This window comes from Marmota monax, unplaced genomic scaffold, assembly GCF_021218885.2.
Source record: "Marmota monax isolate L192 unplaced genomic scaffold, Marmota_monax_Labrador192_F-V1.1 WCK01_AAM20220418_F8-fsc00002, whole genome shotgun sequence".
Lineage (NCBI taxonomy): Eukaryota > Metazoa > Chordata > Mammalia > Rodentia > Sciuridae > Marmota > Marmota monax.
Window position 1 is genome coordinate 26,722,302 of NW_026693571.1, and position 19,359 is coordinate 26,741,660.

Below are 19,359 nucleotides of genomic sequence, written 5' to 3' on the forward strand. Positions count from 1 at the left end.
TATCTATATTTGAAGTAATAAACCATTTCAGAAAATATAAATATTAGGGAATTTACTTAATATATTAATTCTGACATAGAGATATCATTGGAAATCATTTTTATGTTACTATAGTTTGTAAAGCATATATCTAATAAAATGAGAGAACAACTTCTTCGAAAACCTAAAAGTCAAATAAATTAAAATTTTAAATATTATTATACAACTTGAGTGCTTTTACACCTAAATGTTTTATATGTAATTTATATAAAATTTAAAAATCAGGAATTTGTATACAATTAATAGTTTTCCTTATCTCAGGAAATTAGAAGGAAAAATAATCTTTAATACTATGTTAATATTATAGTCATACATATGAATAATAAAGAAAACAATGTTTCCATGCAAATTGTGCTCATGAAAATGTATTGAATTTTTTAAACAGAGCCAATAGAATAGTACTGAAAAAGTAAGCCAAGTTTTTCAGACAAAATATTTTGAGTTCAGAGATGAAAAGAAGAGCATATGTTACAGATTGAAATAATAAACACTGGGAGAATGTTTAGACTTTAATGGCAGCCTATGGATAAAAAGGCATTTTGTAATGTTCTTGCTGAAGTCCCTTTGTTAAAATTTCATATACACTATGAAAATATTTACATTTGAAGCATATATATTCTATTTTATACACATATTTATATATGTTATTTAAGGTACATATATGTATACATTATGTGAAAACAAATATAATAATCAATAACGTGAAAATGAATAGATTTCCCTAATAAGTTATATAAAAATTAAATTTATTTGACAAAAGTAAAAAAGTCAATGTTCCTTGATTTACGTAGTCCTTAATTTGGCCAAAAATTTTTACAAAGCTCTATGATTAATTGAAATAGGAAATTCCTATAATAATTTTCATAATATAGTTAAGAATATAGATATTAAATATTTTAAAATGCAGCTTTTAAACTTTAGAAAAAATTGAATACAATTGCTTTTGCTTTAATAGTGCTTAATAGATAATTCAATAGAAAGACATCCTTGATGATCATAGAAATTATTACATGTTTTAATTGAAGAAAATAAATAATGCATTCTTAATCTTTTATATATTGATCAGTATTACTGAATTAGTGGGTAATGTTTGAATATGATCCCAGACCCTTCCCACCTTATCCTCAAAATCAAGAGGCAGGTTGATTTTGCTTGTTTATAGTCTTCAGGAGTTCAAAAAATTTGCTAAAAATGTATTATGAATATTAAAGCTTTCTTTTAAATTGCAATTTAATTTTTAAGGAAATAGTTTCACTTCAACTTTTGCAAAGTATTGGACATTGTGCATTTAATATGGAGACTATAACATTATGTTTTACTTAGAATTCCTCCAGGGCTGGGGAAATTAGGTGTCTCTGTGTATCTCTCTTACACACACACAAACACACACCATATGTGCAATGCACACATATGAGGAGGTAAAAGGAGTATTTTAAGTCTTCTCATGTCTTAGATGAGATTTGAGTAGAGTATTCCATCAAGTTATAGTTCTCTCTGAGTTACCCATTTCAGCAAGAACCTAAACATTCAGGAAGTCAGAACAAACCCAGATTAGAGGTAATGTATCAGGAAGAGACAGAAAGCAAATGAAGAGCATCAAGGTCTAATTTACCACCAACCTTAGATTCAAAAGAATTCCAGATAAATCTCATTCATGTGATCTGGAAAAATGCTACTGTGTTATAAACAAGGTCATAGAATGTGAATTGCTAGAGATGCTACTATATTATAAACAAGGTCATAGAAAGTGGCGTGCCAGAGAAAACCAGTACTTTCAAAATAGAAACTAAAAACATAAGAAAGAAATTTTAAAATCAGTCACAAGTGTCGAAGGACAAAGTAAATGACAAACTATGAGAAATAAAAAGGAAAGAAATTGAAATGGATAAAAAATAACAAATAGGTTTATCAAAGGGAAGTCTGTAGTTTTCTTACACATTCTGATATTTGATGACTAACTCCTCTTTATGTAGATATACAATATATTTCTCAAATATTGGTGAAATTTTAAAAAGACTGATTTGAAAGAAAATTTAATTGGAAAATACTTGTAAACATTGATCAATAAAGGAATATAACTCTGTGTGTGTGTGTGTGTGTGTGTGTGTATGAAGCAGAAGAGAAAATTTTACTCCAAAATAAAGAAATAACCATTAAGCATCACACAAAGATCTTTGGGATCCAGATGTCACATGAACCTGTTTGCTCCTGAATTCATTGCATGGGATTCCTGCCAAGGCTGTTAAAAACTGGAAATACCTGTTTTACAAATTCAATAGTTCATGTTATCTTTTCCTAGCTCTGTTTGTCAACTGGAGTTCAATACTTGCATTCATCCTAATTTACTGCATGGGATTTAACTGGAGGCTGTGAAGAGCTGATAGGATTTCTGACAGGGGAGTCAGTTACTCTCCTGTAATAGACAGCCTGGTTTTGATGAATACTCTTATTTTTTTTTTAATTTAGAAATCTTTCAGTCACCCCAAGTGTATTCTCTACCACAAGGACTGCCACAGATTCTAGATTTTCCAAGCAATCTATCTTTGCTTTCACCTAAAGACAGACCTTTGCTTTGCTTTTAGAATGCAGATTTCAAAGTCTCTTTTTCTTGGTCCTTTCTAAATGACAGGTGCAGAACAGAACACCATTTATTTAAATCGATGAACTTTTAAAGATCTTTGTGCATTTTAGGTTTTTTTTTTTGTAAATGCAATAGAATTCTTAAATTGGACTCCTTCTGTCTTATCTGCTAATGTAACTGCTCTATTTTTCTTCCTACAATGGAAACTCTGACCTTGGTGGATCAAAGACTTAGAGAATCAAGGTCAGCAAGTGTCAAGAGCAAGAGCAACAGCTTCCTTATTAGGTGCTTTTTTTTTCCTTTTTAATTAGACAGGTTTTATTTGCAAGTTTTTTTTTTCTTCTTTGTTTCCAGGTCTCTGAGCCATATGGAGGAAGTCATTAATGGCAACTCAGAAATGAGAATGCTTGCTCTTTCTCCCTTAGCTCCAGAAAACCTTCCTGTGTGACTTGACAAGATAGATTTCCAGCTGATCCTGCAATATCAAGTGAATATTTGTATGGTGAATATTTAGTAAATATATAAAGATAGTTAAATTTAAGCAGGAGGAATGGTGCAACAAAGACTTAAGGAACAGTGTTCTTTAACTTAATATAACAATTTTATTAAGCAAGATGCTGAAAGAAGGAAATGTTCTTTCTAAAAAAGAAAATGTTGGGCTGGGAATGTGGCTCAAGTTGTAGCGCGCTCACCTGGCATGTGCGGGGCGCTGGGTTTGATCCTCAGCACCACATAAAAAATAAAAAAAAGATGTTGTGTCCACCGAAAACTAAAAACAAAACAAACAAACAAACAAAAAAAACCTCTCTCTTTAAAAAAAATGTTAAAGACTACTGAGAAGAACTAGATAAGTGATGAGAATGCTTATGATAAGTGAAAAGAAATAAAGGCTTTCCCTCTTTCAATTTTGTAATTTTCAAATTACTTAAATTACATTTTAAAATAGTTGTACTGCAGAGGACCTCATATTGAAAATGTTGGTTTCAGCAGTTGGTTCATTAACTTGTTGAATTATTTCACAAGATTGTAAAATGAAATATTTATCATATATTGATAATAGAAATCTGGTAGGAATCAGTTTACCAATAGCTGTGTATCTGTGCATGCACATCTTTTTAGCATTCATAATATCTGTGATAAATTTCATAAAACATAACCCTATAAAACATCTTTCCCTGAGTAACATAGGGGCTGAGGTTATGGCTCAGTCGAAGAGTACTCGCCTAGCATGTGTGGAGGCACTGGGTTTGATCCTCAGCACCACATAAAATTAGATAAATAAATAAAGGTATTGTTTCCATCTACAATTTAAAAATATTTTTAAAAAAGAAAATCTGAGTAAAATAGACTATTTTTTAACAGATGTGCAAAGAAAAATTCTTCATTTTCTTTAATCTAACACTATTTGAACTTAATTTCCTTTCCTTTGTGTCATTTAGAGCAAGTTGTAATTTTCTTGTTACACTCAGAATATTTTAGAGACATCTGCTGGAAAGGTGCATAATTGCAAATTTTATAAGACAGGCTTAAGTGGTATTTTTCTACTGACATTTCAAAAAATGTCTTGAATATTATACCATAAAATTAGGCAAAATCCTGTAACCCTCAAAAGATACAGCAATTGTAAAATCTCTCAAAACTATTATTTGGACTTAAAGATCCTTTCTCCTAGCCAATAAAAGTCTACTTGAACTTCCTACAAATTGGTTCCTTTTGATAGTGTAAGTAATAGTTTTAATAAGATATCCTATAACTATACTACTATTTTGATTATCTGAACTGCAGTACAAGTGTGTATGTGTGACGGATCAGTGTATTGTGGAATAAGACACCAATGACATGCCTCATGAATTTTGATGCCTTAATAATGACCTGAAGAAGATCTAAAAAAGAGTGGGAGAAAGAAGAAGAAATAGGTAGAAAAGTGAGGGAAAGAAGAAAAAGGGTGCCTAGTTGCTAACAACACCATTTTATTACAATTTATTGATACTTTTTGTAAATTTAATAGTCCCTATTGCAATCTAAATTAAAAGGAAACTGTTCTTTTTAATGTTCTGGAATTAATTTTGTTTGTGGGGAGGAAACTTGTTGAGGAAGGAAGAATTTGTAAGGTGAATATACTACCTTACAGACTTTCTGAGTAAAGTAATCTCCTGACGCTGTGAGGAACCAGTCCTGAAATGACTGTCATGGTGGCTGCATTTTCAGGTTATTCCACACCCTTGAGGGTTCAGAAAGAGGTTTGAAGAATACATCAGCCAAACTGATTATCCTTGCCATATTTGAGCCAGCCTGTCACATGAGACAACGTATGACAGTGTTGTCAAACACTGTTTTTTTCTTCTGGGGGACAATTTTTCTTTACTGTGTAAGAATAAAAGGCTGGTGGCACATTTATCAAGTGTGATAGAAAGGGTGTGGGGGGATGGCACAGGTACTTGGCATATAATTGGGTAGTCAGGAGGGGAAAAAGTGTCTAAATCCCTAGGCTAGAGATAATGAAGAACTGGTCTGGGAAAACTCACACAATAGTTCTTGGTATCAACAGTGCTTCTATTGCACTGATAAAAAACTCAACAGTCTTTATGGACTGCAATAAAAGTGAAGAGAAGAATGGTATGAAGTAATAGGACATTCTTTTGGAATCAAAGTTATCTTAGAATTCTCTGACATCATGACACACTGGGTATTCCTGCCTTCAGAGAATTATTTCCACCAAGATTCCAATAGAAAATAGATCTTTCCACAACAACTTGATCAGTGGATAGCTGAATTATGAGTAGTTCTAACTATATGATTGTGACAGAAATTCATAACTAAAATGTTTTGGGATACTTTTGTCAATGTGAATTAAGACAACAATTTGTAATTTTGTATTAAAAATATTCACAAGTTGTTTTTAATTAGAATACAAAATGTCACTAAATAATCAAAGGTCATCCTCTTGAATTCACTTAAGATATCTGATGTAATACTTTGACAAATGGAAATAATAGTACATAGTAGATATTTTAAATTGTCAACTAGACTTTGTTTCTGTGTGTATATTTACAATCTATGGGTTTGTTTTTTCCTCCATTGTGGATGTATTTCACCATAGTGATTAAGAATTATTCACCAAGGGCTGGGGCTTGGTGGTAGGATGGTAAAGTGCATGCCTAGCATGCCAGATACTGGGATCCATCCAGAGCACTGTGGGGTGGTAGCAGGGAGAATCAATTTTCAGGTACACAAGGCTGAAGCAGGGAGTAATTGCAATCCTCAGCAGTTACAGCCGGTGATATTCTTTGACCTGAAGACTTTGTTCCCTGCCACATATCTACATTCAGCCCTTATACAGCAAAGTGTATAATGATATCCCAAATGTCTAGAAGGCATTCTTCAAGCAACCACTTGAATCTTCAAGAAATAATAATGAAATTATCATTCCCCAAATATCCTTTCTTATATAAAAAGATAAATATAAACCTGAGAAATATGATTCTAAATACTGTCTAGAATTTTTATTCATCTGTAAAAGATAAACAAGAACAAATATATTTTACCATTGTGAATATATGTCTCATGGAAATCAGAAGTCCTCTGAAAACAGGGTATATTTGGGTCTTTTCAGAATATGCTTTATTATCTCATATTCAGATATTTTCAGTATAGATCATATTTGCTTTAAATTTTTTAAATATTTTTTTTAGTTGTAGACAGACACAATACCTCTATTTGTTTTTATGTGGTACTGAGGATTGAACCTAGTACCTCACACATGCAAGGCAAACACTCTACCAACTGAGCTACAACCCCAGTCCCTTCTTTAAAATTTTATTGTATCTGATTATAAATGAGTACATGTTCATGTTGTGGTCTGAAAATGCATTGATTTTTCTATCATCTCTGAAATTCAGGCCAGACCCAGAATAAATAGCATTACAGAGAAATTTGCCTACAGATTTTCATTGTACAGCTAGCAAAACTATCTATAATATCCCTAACTAAATTGCAAGATTCCTAGAGCTCTTGTATTATAATTTTCTTTTTCTTAATGTGAATCATAATGGTTTCTCCACACTTACATTAATTTTTAATCACAGTCTCTTACAATGTTGATTGAATTCCCCACCACTGCTAATGGCCTTTCTTGTAATATTCATTCATTTAAAATATGTATGCTGATGCCATATCTTATTTTTCAAAGGCAACCTGTTTAAAGCCAAAAGCAAAATAATAGTCACATGGATGTTAGGCCACAGCAGGTTACCATGTGTTTGATCAGCTTTGCCACCAGAAAATCCTTAAAATCTCAGTTGAAAAAATTTGCTCTATTAGGATTAAACAGAAGAATTATTCATATACTTGATATATTCTTTAATATGGAATTTCATTCATATGTGCATTATTTCAAATAAGCTGAGACAAAGCTATATGTTATTCTTATTTATACCTACAGTCACTTCTAATAATTACTTAACATAAAATTAATATTCTTGATATCATAGTGTGCTATATTTTGTAGCACATATTTTTCTAGTGTTAAGAAAAAATAAGATATTTAATAAGATCTTTATTTACTCATCATATAAAGCCAACATGGAAATGGAGGGAGAAACTAAAGGATAGTTTAAGATTTTAGGGTGCTATCAATAGCTATCAAGTCAGAAATTTAAAAAAAAAATAATAGTTTGACTATATGTTTATTTACCCTCATTCAAAAGGGAAAAAATAATTATTTTCTTCTATAAAATCATTCATCAATTTTTCAGACTTTATATGCTTGTAATTGTTATTATGAAATTAATAACAGAGTGTACCTTTTAGCTGACATTTTGGTCCACTGTATCCAGGACAGCACTTCCATTCCAATGAGGTGACAATTTTATGTTGCATCCTATAGACAGGATTAGTTCTCTGCTGGGATCTAGAGGGGAGAGAAATTGCAGGAAAATAGATTATTTGTCTCATATTATCAGTAGGAATTATAAATATAAAGCATTTGAAACAATGCCTGATGTATAATAAGCATTTTGTGTTAGCTGTTATAATCACGATCTTCAGCATCAACATTATATCTGAAACTGCCAAACTTAGATTTCTTTGAATACACTACAAAAAACATTAGTGGTTATACTTTTGATATTTTCAATTTCTTTCATTACATTTTCTAAAGATATTTCAGCTTTTCCTTTAATAATGTTTTTTAGCTAAATCAATATTAGAACTTATTTTAATTTCAAATTTTGGAGAGTTATACAGGAATAACTTACTTTATTTCAATTCTATTATTTCCTATATTGTTTCAAAGAAAAGGTCCTCATTTCTTCTAGAAGAATATCAAGCAACTTGAAATGAATTGGATACTAGAGATCTAATTGTCTCATTCAATCTCTATTTTCTCTCCTCCCAGTTTTAAAATTATACTATCTACTATTTTTGCTATCCAGTATTTTAGAAAGAAAGTGAGGGAGGGAGACAAAGTGTCTAATGTGCAAAAATATTATTTCTGAGATTAAAATCATGGAAGAAAATTAATGTTATAATCTTTCAATATAACAATTACTCTATAGTTAGTGAATGGTACTAAATCACTAAATTGCAGACTACATGTCTGTAAATATAAGTCATAAAATCAATTTGGCCACATTATTCTTATCCATGATTCTTACACATAGATGATATTTATCAAATGGGTCTATGAAATAGTCACATATTTTCTTGCCCAAACCTCATATTATTTTTATGATGAAAATACTATTGTCTTGATTTGCTGCTGAGAAACCTCAAAACAGAGAGATAAAATAACTTGCTCAGAGTCCCACATTTAAAAGTGATAGAACTGAGTTCTTTGTATACTCTGGATATTAGGGCTCTATCTGAAGTGTGAGGAGTAAAGATTTGTTCCCAGGATGTAGGCTCCCTATTTACCTCTCTTATTGTTTCTTTTGCTGAGAAAAAACTTTTTAGTTTGAGTAAGTCCCATTTGTTGATTCTAGTTATTAACTTTTGTGCTATGGGTGTCCTATTGAGGAATTTGGAGCCTGACCCCACTGACTGTAGATCGTAGCCAACTTTTTCTTCTATCAGACGGCGTGTCTCTGATTTGATATCAAGCTCCTTGATCCATTTTGAATTCACTTTTGTGCATGGCGAGAGAAAGGGATTCAGTTTCATTTTGTTGCATATGGATTTCCAGTTTTCCCAGCACCATTTGTTGAAGATGCTATCCTTCCTCCATTGCATGCTTTTAGCCCATTTATCAAATATAAGGTAGTTGTAGTTTTGTGGATTGGTTTCTGTGTCCTCTATTCTGTACCATTGGTCCACCTGCCTGTTTTGGTACCAGTACCATGCTGTTTTTGTTACTATTGCTCTGTAGTATAGTTTGAAGTCTGGTATCGCTATACCGCCTGATTCACACTTCCTGCTTAGCATTGTTTTTGCTATTCTGGGTCTTTTATTTTTCCATATGAAAATTAGACAATAAGAGAACAAACAACCCAATCAACAAATGGGCCAAGGACCTGAACAGACACTTCTCAGAGGAGGACATACAATCAATCAACAAGTACATGAAAAAATGCTCACCATCTCTAGCAGTCAGAGAAATGCAAATCGAAACCACCCTAAGATACCATCTCACTCCAGTTAGATTGGCAGCCATTATGAAGTCAAACAACAACAAGTGCTGGCGAGGATGTGGGGAAAAGGGTACACTTGTACATTGCTGGTGGGACTGCAAATTGGTGCAGCCAATTTGGAAAGCAGTATGGAGATTTCTTGGAAAGCTGGGAATGGAGCCACCATTTGACCCAGCTATTCCCCTTCTCGGTCTATTCCCTAAAGACCTAAAAAGAGCATGCTACAGGGACACTGCTACATCGATGTTCATAGCAGCACAATTCACAATAGCAAGACTGTGGAACCAACCTAGATGCCCTTCAATAGATGAATGAATAAAAAAAATGTGGCATTTATACACAATAGAGTATTACTCTGCATTAAAAAATGACAAAATCATAGAATTTACAGGGAAATGGATGGCATTAGAGCAGATTATGCTAAGTGAAGCTAGCCAATCCCTAAAAAACAAATGCCAAATGTCTTCTTTGATATAAGGAGAGTAACTAAGAACAGAGTAGGGTCGAAGAGCATGAGAAGAAGATTAACATTAAACAGGGATGAGAGGTGGGAGGGAAAGGGAGAGAGAAGGGAAATTGCATGGAAATGGAAGGAGACCCTCAGAGTTATACAAAAGTACATACAAGAGGAAGTGAGGGGAAAGGGAAAAATAATACAAGGGAGACAAATGAATGCCAGTAGAGGGGGCAGAGAGAGAAGAGGGGAGGGGAGGGGAGGGGAGGGGAGGGGGGATAGTAGAGGATAGGAAAGGCAGCAGAACACAACAGACACTAGTATGGCAATATGTAAATCAATGGATGTGTAACTGATGTAATTCTGCAATCTGTATATGGGGTAAAAATGGGAGCTCATAACCCACTTGAATCAAAGTGTGAAATATGATATATCAAGAACTATGTAATGTTTTGAACAGCCAACAATAAAAAAAAAGAAAAATAAATAAATAAAAGTGATAGAACTGGAATTTTAACCCATGTTGTGTGGGCCAGGCTTACACCCTCGAATTTGTCAGCTACTATCCATGAGCATGAGAAGCCCTTGGATATGTGGATGATAGCATATTCTAACAGACTGAGCTTTCAGTGACTGTGGTTTTGGGTTGTGTTACAATGTGCAGGTAACTCTAAGTGTCCAAGGTCATTCCTCAATTATAAAGGGAGTTATAAGATTTATTTCCATCTCTAAAATTTCAATAAATTATAGTTAGTAAATAATTCTGTTCTGTGAAATATCATATCCAGTCCAACGACTACAGCTTAATTGAAAGTGAGCCAGTTTGGAAATGGGCTTTGTTCAAAGTTTGTAGGGAGAGGCTCACACAATTAGTTGAATCACCATTGGGTTTGATTTACCTGATTTGGAAAACTGAGTATTTGTTGTATGTAACTCAGATACAATAACAGGAAAGGTGACAAATACTGTTTAAGTACTGAAATAGTGAACGAATGGAGAGATCCATTCAAACGTACAAAAAAGATAGATAAGAATAAAAATAAGTATTTCTGGCTTATTTAAAGAGAAAAAAAAATAACAAAGAGCTCACCTTGAACCCAGAAGGACAATATGATAGGGGTTACAGTGGTAATAGTTTCATTACTGAAGAATTAACAATGCATTCTTTGTGTCTTATGTTCACAAGGAAATTATCACAAAGTGAGTAAATGCTGAAGGCAGAACTGGAGCTCAGCTCTTTCAAATCCCTAAGATGTGCTTAGTTCTCTGGACCATGAACTTTATCTATCCCCCATGGGAGTAAGAAACACCTTGATTTTATGTACCCTTACTGTGCATTGTTCCAGATTGCTGATGTGTCAGATTCATTTCCTGAGTTATTTGTATCACAATCTGCATAACATTAGCCATCATGGCCTGAATAGCAATTCAATTTTTTTATTGCAGGCTCTTCAGGAACATCTCCAGCTGAGCTACTGTGACTACACGAATTCAGAGAATTTATCAAGTGCTCAGCCCTACATTTTAGGGCAATGACATAAATTAAAAAAAAAAAAAAAACAACTAAATAACATGGGTCATTAAAATAGACACAAGAAGAAAGGCCCCACTTAACTGCTTTACCATACATAATTGCAATTGCTTTTTAAATTTTTGAATATGTGCCAAGTTACCGTATTGCATTGTATCATAGTCACCACTGCATTAATGTATATTCACAAGTATTCCATGGATCCTTATCTTAAACAAAACACAGTGTAGAAATAATTTTTTTTAAAGTAATACCGGCACAATTTTTTTTAAAGCTTCACATAATGGTCGCAGCCCACTTCTTTTTACAAAATAACTTCGCATAAAATCTGCAATGATTATGCGGTGAAATATGGTATGTACAGAATCCTCTCTGAGTTAGTATGAAGAAATAATAAATAAATCTTCAAAACTGGATTTTTATTTCATAAAGATAGCATTGTTGGTCAGAATATAGAATGAAAGTGATATGACTATAAAAATAGAAAGAAGCGTGTTAACATTTATTAAATATTCACAATGCACCGGGCACTAGGTCAAGTATATTACTGCATTATCTCATGTGATTTTAAAATCATATGACACAAGTATTATTAGGATCTGCATTTTAACTTACTGAAGGTCTAATGTGATGGCCCTCCTTTGACCCGACTACACATATATGCATGAGATGACTAACTTTGCATATTCTCAGTCATAATGATAATAGCACAAGCTGTGTTTTCAAGAAACATTACATACGTGTAGGGACAGGATCCAATGGTCCGGCTGCAGGGTTCTCTTCCACCAGGAACATAAGTGACCTGGTTGTCCAGTATCACCGTGGGAGATAATCTGGTATGTACATAAGCACACCAGTTCCTAGGGGATAAATCAATATCATTATAAAGATCACTGTCAGCAAATATCCTTTCCATCAAAACTATATTCATGTGCCTATATCTACTTCTGCAAGTACTGTAGGTTAGCTGTCTTAACGATGATATCTAGCTTTAAGACATGTAGATATTAGACAGAATAGACTGATTACTACATTTCAGTACTGAGATAGGATACTCAGATCTAGGTCTATTAGTTTGGATAATGTGCAATAAGGGAGAATTAAGTAAACTGAATAATGATAAAGAACAAAATAGAAAAAAAAACACCTGTTATTAACAGAATATATTTGTGTGTGTGTTACTAGGGATTGAACCCAGGGGAGCTCAACCATAGAGCCACATCCCCATCTCTTTTTAATATTTCATTTAGAGACAGGATTTGCTAAGTTGCCTAGGGCCTCACTACGTTGCTTAGGCTAGCTTTGAACTTTCAATCCTCCTGCCTCAGACTCCCAAGGATTACAGGCATATACTACCGTATACAGCTCAGAAGATGTTTTGATTGTAAAGAAAATACAATATTCTAGATGCAAACTATTATAATTAATAAGAGGTCTGCAGTGTATTCAAGTTTAATATAAAAATTTATAATAGCTAATCAATTTATTTCCCACATGACTTGAAGATCAATTACATTTCTTTGTACCGACCACAAATTCAAAGAAGACATCATTTGCAATAGCAAAAAGTAACAAGGATAATGACTTCAGACTCAATTCACCAAAAGCAGTATAAAATTTAATCTATAAATATTTTAAATGTATTGAAAGGCTAAAATGAAAATCTAATCATCAGTTGATGGGGAAAGCCAAAATAAACATGTTGAATCTCTTCAAATAAATCTATAAATTAAATGTTTATTTAGCAATAAATCTTCGTTTTACATGAGAATTTAAGTCATTTTATTTTATAAATTTTAAATAATTGACTAAAATTATGAACTTCAAAGAGTTCTGTTTCTAGCTCTAGCAGAACATTGGTTATACCTGCCTATGTTAACAATTCTATCTAGCCAAGACATAAAGCAATAGTTTCAGATGCTGGACAGCAGATGATACAGTCATATGATTCTTGAAAGAGTGAGAAAGCTTAATATGAGCTCCATGTTCAATAGAGCTTTCAAAATGCATCAATGCTTGCAAACAACAAAACTGAAACACTTGAATAATAGTCCACAGTGCCAAGCAAGAAGCAGTAAACAAAGCTAGATGTGAGAAGCAGGAATATAAGACCAATTCATAGAGTAAAACTCCAGTAAACAGTAGAAACAGAGATGACACGGGTGTTAGAATTAGCAACCAGTGACTAAAACAGTTAAACATTTAATAGAACAAGAAACATAGACTTTATGAACTAAAAATTGACTGGATATGCTTAACAAAATTTGGCCTAAGATTGCATAGTTAGAGTTTTAGGAGCCTAGGAGATAGACTGTGACAGAATAAATATTTCATGAATAAGAATGAAATTTCTTTGTAAATTTGATTTTAAAAAATCAACCTCATATCAAGAAGCTCAATGAATGCCTAAAGGATAAATGAAAGTAAAACCTTACTTAAGTACATCATATTAAAATTCCAAAAATACCATATGAAAAGAAAAAAAGTGACTATGTTAATTATCTTGATTTAATCATTCCTTATTGAGCTCATCTAAGGAATCCTTCCAAAGCAGAAAAATTGAGTACCATAAAACTTGTGGAAGGTTTTTTTTGAATGAGATGTTTTAAGTATTCAAAGAAAGAGAGAGAGAGAGAGAGAGAGAGAGAGAGAGAGAGAGAGAGAGAGAGAGATTTGGGCATATTTTGCTAAAGCATAGTGATACCTAAGGCAAAAATATCTCAAAACAAAGAACTGGGAAAAGCAAGAAATAAAAACATAGGTTTATAAATTAACAGAACTACAACAAAGGAATCTCCAAAAGAATAACTAAATTTATCATGCAAATCTAATGATGATCCTTTTTTTTTTTTTGGTACTAGTGATTGAACTCAGGGACACTCAACCACTGAGCCACTTCCCCAGCCCTATTTTGTATTTTATTTAGAGCCATTGATGATTTTAATCACTGACACAATTTTAACAAAAATACAGTGGGACTGTGTGTAACATGAATACTTAGCAAATGACTAGGGAGGTTGGGAAGGGATAGCAAAGTTGGGAGTCCTAAGGTCTCAGGAATGAAAGGAATGGAGGGGGAATGGGAATAGAAATGACGTGTTGAATGAATTGGACATTACTATCCTGTGTGCATACAGGATTACATGACCAATGTAGTTCCACATCATGTACAACCCAAAGAATGAGGAATTATTCTCCATATATGTATAATATGTCAAAATATACTCTGCTGTCATGTATAATAAGAACAATTTTTTAAAGTAAAAAAATGTATGTTTTATTCTGTGAAAATAAAATGGCTGTGTCACCTGCAGAAATCTTTTAAAATACTAAATAGTAAAACAGTCTCATGACCAAAATCGTTAAGGAGGCAAGGCAGCAGATCAGCTTATTGCTCATGGCCCAGCAATCTTTGATCCAGCATAAATTCAAAGAGCTATCCACAGCAAAAGAGCCCCTGGTGTGACTCATAATTAGGTTTATGCTACTGATGAAATAAGCTCACCAAGGAATGCTTAAAAATGTAAATATAATTTTAAAACCAAATTATCTGAAAATGTAGGTTTAAAAAGACAAAATTAAGCATGGCAAAATCGTGAAAGGTAATTTAAAGGCAAATGCAATGAGCCCAGACAAGTATTTTGCTCCAACCTGGAAATCCTGTGTACCTTTCCAGACTGATTATGGTGAATAGAGAGCAGTGACTTTGAAGTGTTTAGCTGTCCATGGGGTCATAACCCTCCATCCAGCAGGCTGCATTTGGGATTCTCTTTAAGGGTAATAACTCTGTTGCTTTTGTGCAGCAGCATGTACTGAAAAAAGCTTGTATTGATTTTTTTGGATTTTCCAAGTTAGTAGGTAAAAGGTTTGGTCCAGGGAAAAGCAGATTTCTTTGGTTGTGCGTACAAACCTAGCTTGTGGAGTACGTAAAACAGAAAGTGGGAAAAGGGTTCTGTGATGACTTGTCAAAGTGGAAGTCTCTGTATAATGAACTAAGAAAGGGCATTGTAAAAAATCTACTGTACTTTTGATTTTGACCTTTTAGAGGCAATCTTTCAGGGGTTAGTGAAAAGATTAAATTAAGAAAAACTTCCACTAACTCATCAGATCACAATCCAGATATATCAATTCTTATTCTGAATGGGAGTGGACTAAAGCAGCAAGGATGCCTTTAAATAATGACCAAGGACATTTTCCTTAAAAATAAAGGTTCAACAGTCCAAGAATTAACATTGGTCAGTTATAACGCACGTTATCCAATTCTTAAGAGATTAAATGTTTAAACTTTCATATTTCATTATCTGTGGCTTGATTTGACACATAGTATAAAAGCATCAAATCCTGAAGGTGTTCAAGATAAACCAGAAAAGTCTCTACCACAAACCCAGCCAATACTACTATGTGTGTGTGTGTGTGTGTGCGCGCGCGCGCATGCACATGTATTTTTTTCCACTTAGAAGTTGGAGAAAATAGGTTAAGGAATCTATCATCCTCTTATTGAGATAAATTTAGAAATCCAAAGGGGAACAAGAGGAAAATGAGACAATACAAGACAAACATGGCTGTTTGTGAAAAGTGATATTTTCAAAGAAATAGGCTTACCTGGTAACTTGGTTAGCAACCTCCTTACCTCATCTAATTACCCACCTAGGCATCCATGCCTGGAGAAAGTATAAGATTATAAGCGACCCTTTCCTTACTTTGGACTCCCAGATGAATACAAATTACAAATGATAATAACATATACATGTATTAATCATTCATACATGCCTTAGGGAAAAATTAGGTCTCTCGTGGGATTTAAAGAGGAAAATATTAATTAACCCTTCACAAGAAAATAACCCATTCATATTTCCACTAATCTATCTCATGCAGAGCCCTATTTTTAAATTATAAGATTATTAGTACCTGGAAATACTTAACTAAGTTTGACTATAACTAATAGCAAGATTATAAAATGACAGTGCTGTACGTCTTAGAAGTGAAATCATATTTGTCTTTTATGAAAGACAAAAGGAATATAAAAGAGCTGAAAAGGGGTAAAGAAGGATAGGGGAAGGAGGGAAGATGAAGGATTTCCCCTGACATCAGAGCTGTCATAAGTACTTGCTATTTCCATCTCTGTGAGTCAGAGTTAGAAAGTCATTTCTGATGATGAAAGACTGCTGCTTGCTGGACAAGATTTCTTGCTTTGTTTTTACTTTACACACTGGGAGAGCAAATAAGGAAGAAAATTCATTTCTGCATTGAGTTTATTTTTTCTATATCAGAATACAGCAGGAAGAGAGAGGATCTGGGTGGTGACAGAGGAGCAAGCAAAAGAAGATAATAAAAAGTTTCCCTGAATGGAGTCATGTAACATAGTTGTTGACCTGTTAATAGGGGCATGTGACAAAACTGGATGCCAGAGATAGGCTGTCGGCTTCTACAGCTTGCCTCCACAACCTGTGAGCCATTTCCTTGTCTGTGAAATGAATCTCTTAATCTGTACAGTAAATATAATCTTCCATACCTCACAAAATTATTTTGAAACTAAATAAGTTAATATATGTAAAACACCTTCTCCTTGGTCTATACCCAAAGGACTTAAAAACAGCATACTACAGGGACACAGCCACATCAATGTTTATAGCAGCACAATTCATAATAGCTAAACTGTGGAACCAACCTAGATGTAGAACCAACCTTCAATAGATGAATGGATTAAAAAAATGTGGCTTATATACACAATGGAATTTCCTCATCAATAAAAGAGAATAAAACCATAGCATTTGCAGGTAAATGGATGGAGTTAGAAAAGATAATGCTAAGTGAAGTTAGCCAATCCCAAAAAACCAAATGCAGAATGTTTTCTCCTATATAAGAAGGCTGATTCATAGTGGGGTAGGGAGAGGGATCATGGGAGGAATAGATAAACTCTAGATAGGACAGAGGGGTTGGAGGGGAAGGGAAGGGAAATGGGGTTAGAAATGATGGTGGAATGTGATTTTCATTATTATCCAAAGTACAGGTATGTATGAAGACATGAGTTGGTGTGAATATACTGTGTATACAACCAGAGATATGAAACATTGTGCTCTATTTGTGTAATAAGAATTGTAATGCATTCCGCTGTCACATATAAATAAAAAATATATGTAAAACACTTGCTGCCATCACCACTTGTGCAAATAATTAAATGACTCAGATATTTAAGTGAGATAAGTGGGTAAGTGGGATTTTTTTCTGAAGAATATATACTTTCCTTTTTTTTCTTGCCTCATGGCTCCATTTTTACTTTTTTAATGATATGACAATTCATCTTAACCATAATCGTTTGTATGCTTTAAGTCAATAACAATTCCCCCCCAAATACAGAGGGATATCATCATTTGTGTTCAATTAAAATGATGAAGCTTAGCTCTCAGGAGAAATATAGTATTCAAAGTGTCTCTTTAGACTTAAGAAGCCATGAACATAAATATTTCCAAAGTGTTACAGAATAGTTTATTGGAATTTTAAAAATCACACTTAAAAGAGAAATTCTTCAACAAACTATTAATTTTAGAGACTAAAAATTTACATGTAGCTCAGTAGTCCTAAATGAGAATATAATTCAAGGGGAAATATATGCAATATGAATAATAGAAATGGAAGCAAAGGTTCACATTTAGTAAAAGATTCTCCATAAGCAAATCACATTTAAATAAAACACTGGTCTTTATATTTTTGTTTTGGCTAATAGTCCAAAAGACTAGTTCAATTCAATACTTATTTCCTTAAGAAAATGGAAGTTGTTCTGGACCCAGTGGCACATGCCTGTAATCCCAGCAGCTCAGAAGGCTGAGACAGGAGGACGGAGAGTTTAAAGCCAGCCTTAGCATCAGCAAGGCACTAAGCAACTCAGTGAGACACTGTCTCTAAATAAAATACAAAATAGGGCTAGGGATATAGCTTAGTGATAGAGTGCCCCTGAGTTCAATCCCCGGTATATACCTCCTCAAAAAAGTAGAAGTTTTATTTTCAGATAAAAATAATAATTTGTCATTTATTTTCCTTTAGTGTACCTTTCTGTAGCTATAGCTCTTTCTTTTCAAAATTCTTTATAGTATTTAAGCTTAGATAAAATATTAGTTTTATTAAAGAATAATGTAAATGAATTAATATTTTAAAACATTTCAAAAGTGAGCCAAGCAAATTTCAGATGGGGAATTTTTGGTGCTTTAATTTTATAGTTATTCAGGTTTCAAGAAGAAACATGTTTTTATATACCAACTTTTGTAATCAAAGTCATTTTCAGGCATCATTAATTTTCTTTCTGTAGTGGGCACAGAGTGGTGAATGTAATGAGTTTTCAGTGATAGACGACTGTATAAAGCCACAAGACACACATATTGTCTTTCTATAATATTCTCAGTGTAAAATAATAGGAGAATGAGCTGAATGTGTTCCCATCCCAGGAAATACCTAAGATTTGGTTTTTTGATCCAAACTATTTTCCAAGTTTTAAAGTCAAAGATAGTACTCTTTAAAAAGTGGTACACTGAATTATTTAGGTATAATATATACATCTTTTTAAATAATGAGTATTAAGTTTAACCTTAAATATAATTTTTTTCCATACATTTTCTTTATTTTACTTTATTTTATTTTAATCATTTTTCTTTTTCAGACTCTCAGGGCATTGTAAACTGTTTTTATTCCAGTAGGTGTCAGGCTTTCCCAGGGTGCAGACCACAAAGCAGGCTAACAGTTGTGTGATGCTTAATTCTATGTTTAATCAGTTGTTCCTGCAAACTGTCCCATAAATAATGAATTTTAAAAATTATAGTTTTATAATCAGAAAAGCAGAAGGTGTGGAAATACAAAAATTTACCTGGACTATATAAGGACTTGTCATATTCTAGCATATAAAATACAATATAGGTCTATACATTCCGTAAAAACAGTGAACAGAAATGGCAAAGTAGTATAATAAAGCAAATGATTAATGCAAAAAAATATGGAATATACATAATGTTTATGTACATAATGTTTGGAAGATTATATTAATTTGATGGTTTAATTTAATGATTTGGTTGTGTAATTCAAGATAATTTTTAAGTGCGGTATTAATTTCTTAAATTACAAATAACAAAAGATATGAAGA

At 33.0% G+C, this 19,359-nt stretch overlaps 1 protein-coding gene across 1 annotated transcript in view; it reads right to left on the reverse strand.

Moving 5' to 3' along the window:
- Mmrn1 (multimerin 1) overlaps window positions 1-19,359 on the reverse strand; it is a 63,818-nt gene that overhangs the window by 30,124 nt on the left and 14,335 nt on the right. Inside the window, exons 3-4 of the mRNA XM_046458969.2 lie at window positions 11,972-12,091; window positions 7,423-7,529 (exon numbers count right to left, since the gene is read on the reverse strand). Coding sequence (XP_046314925.1) covers window positions 7,423-7,529; window positions 11,972-12,091 — 227 coding nt within the window. The remainder of the gene's footprint in view (window positions 1-7,422; window positions 7,530-11,971; window positions 12,092-19,359) is intronic.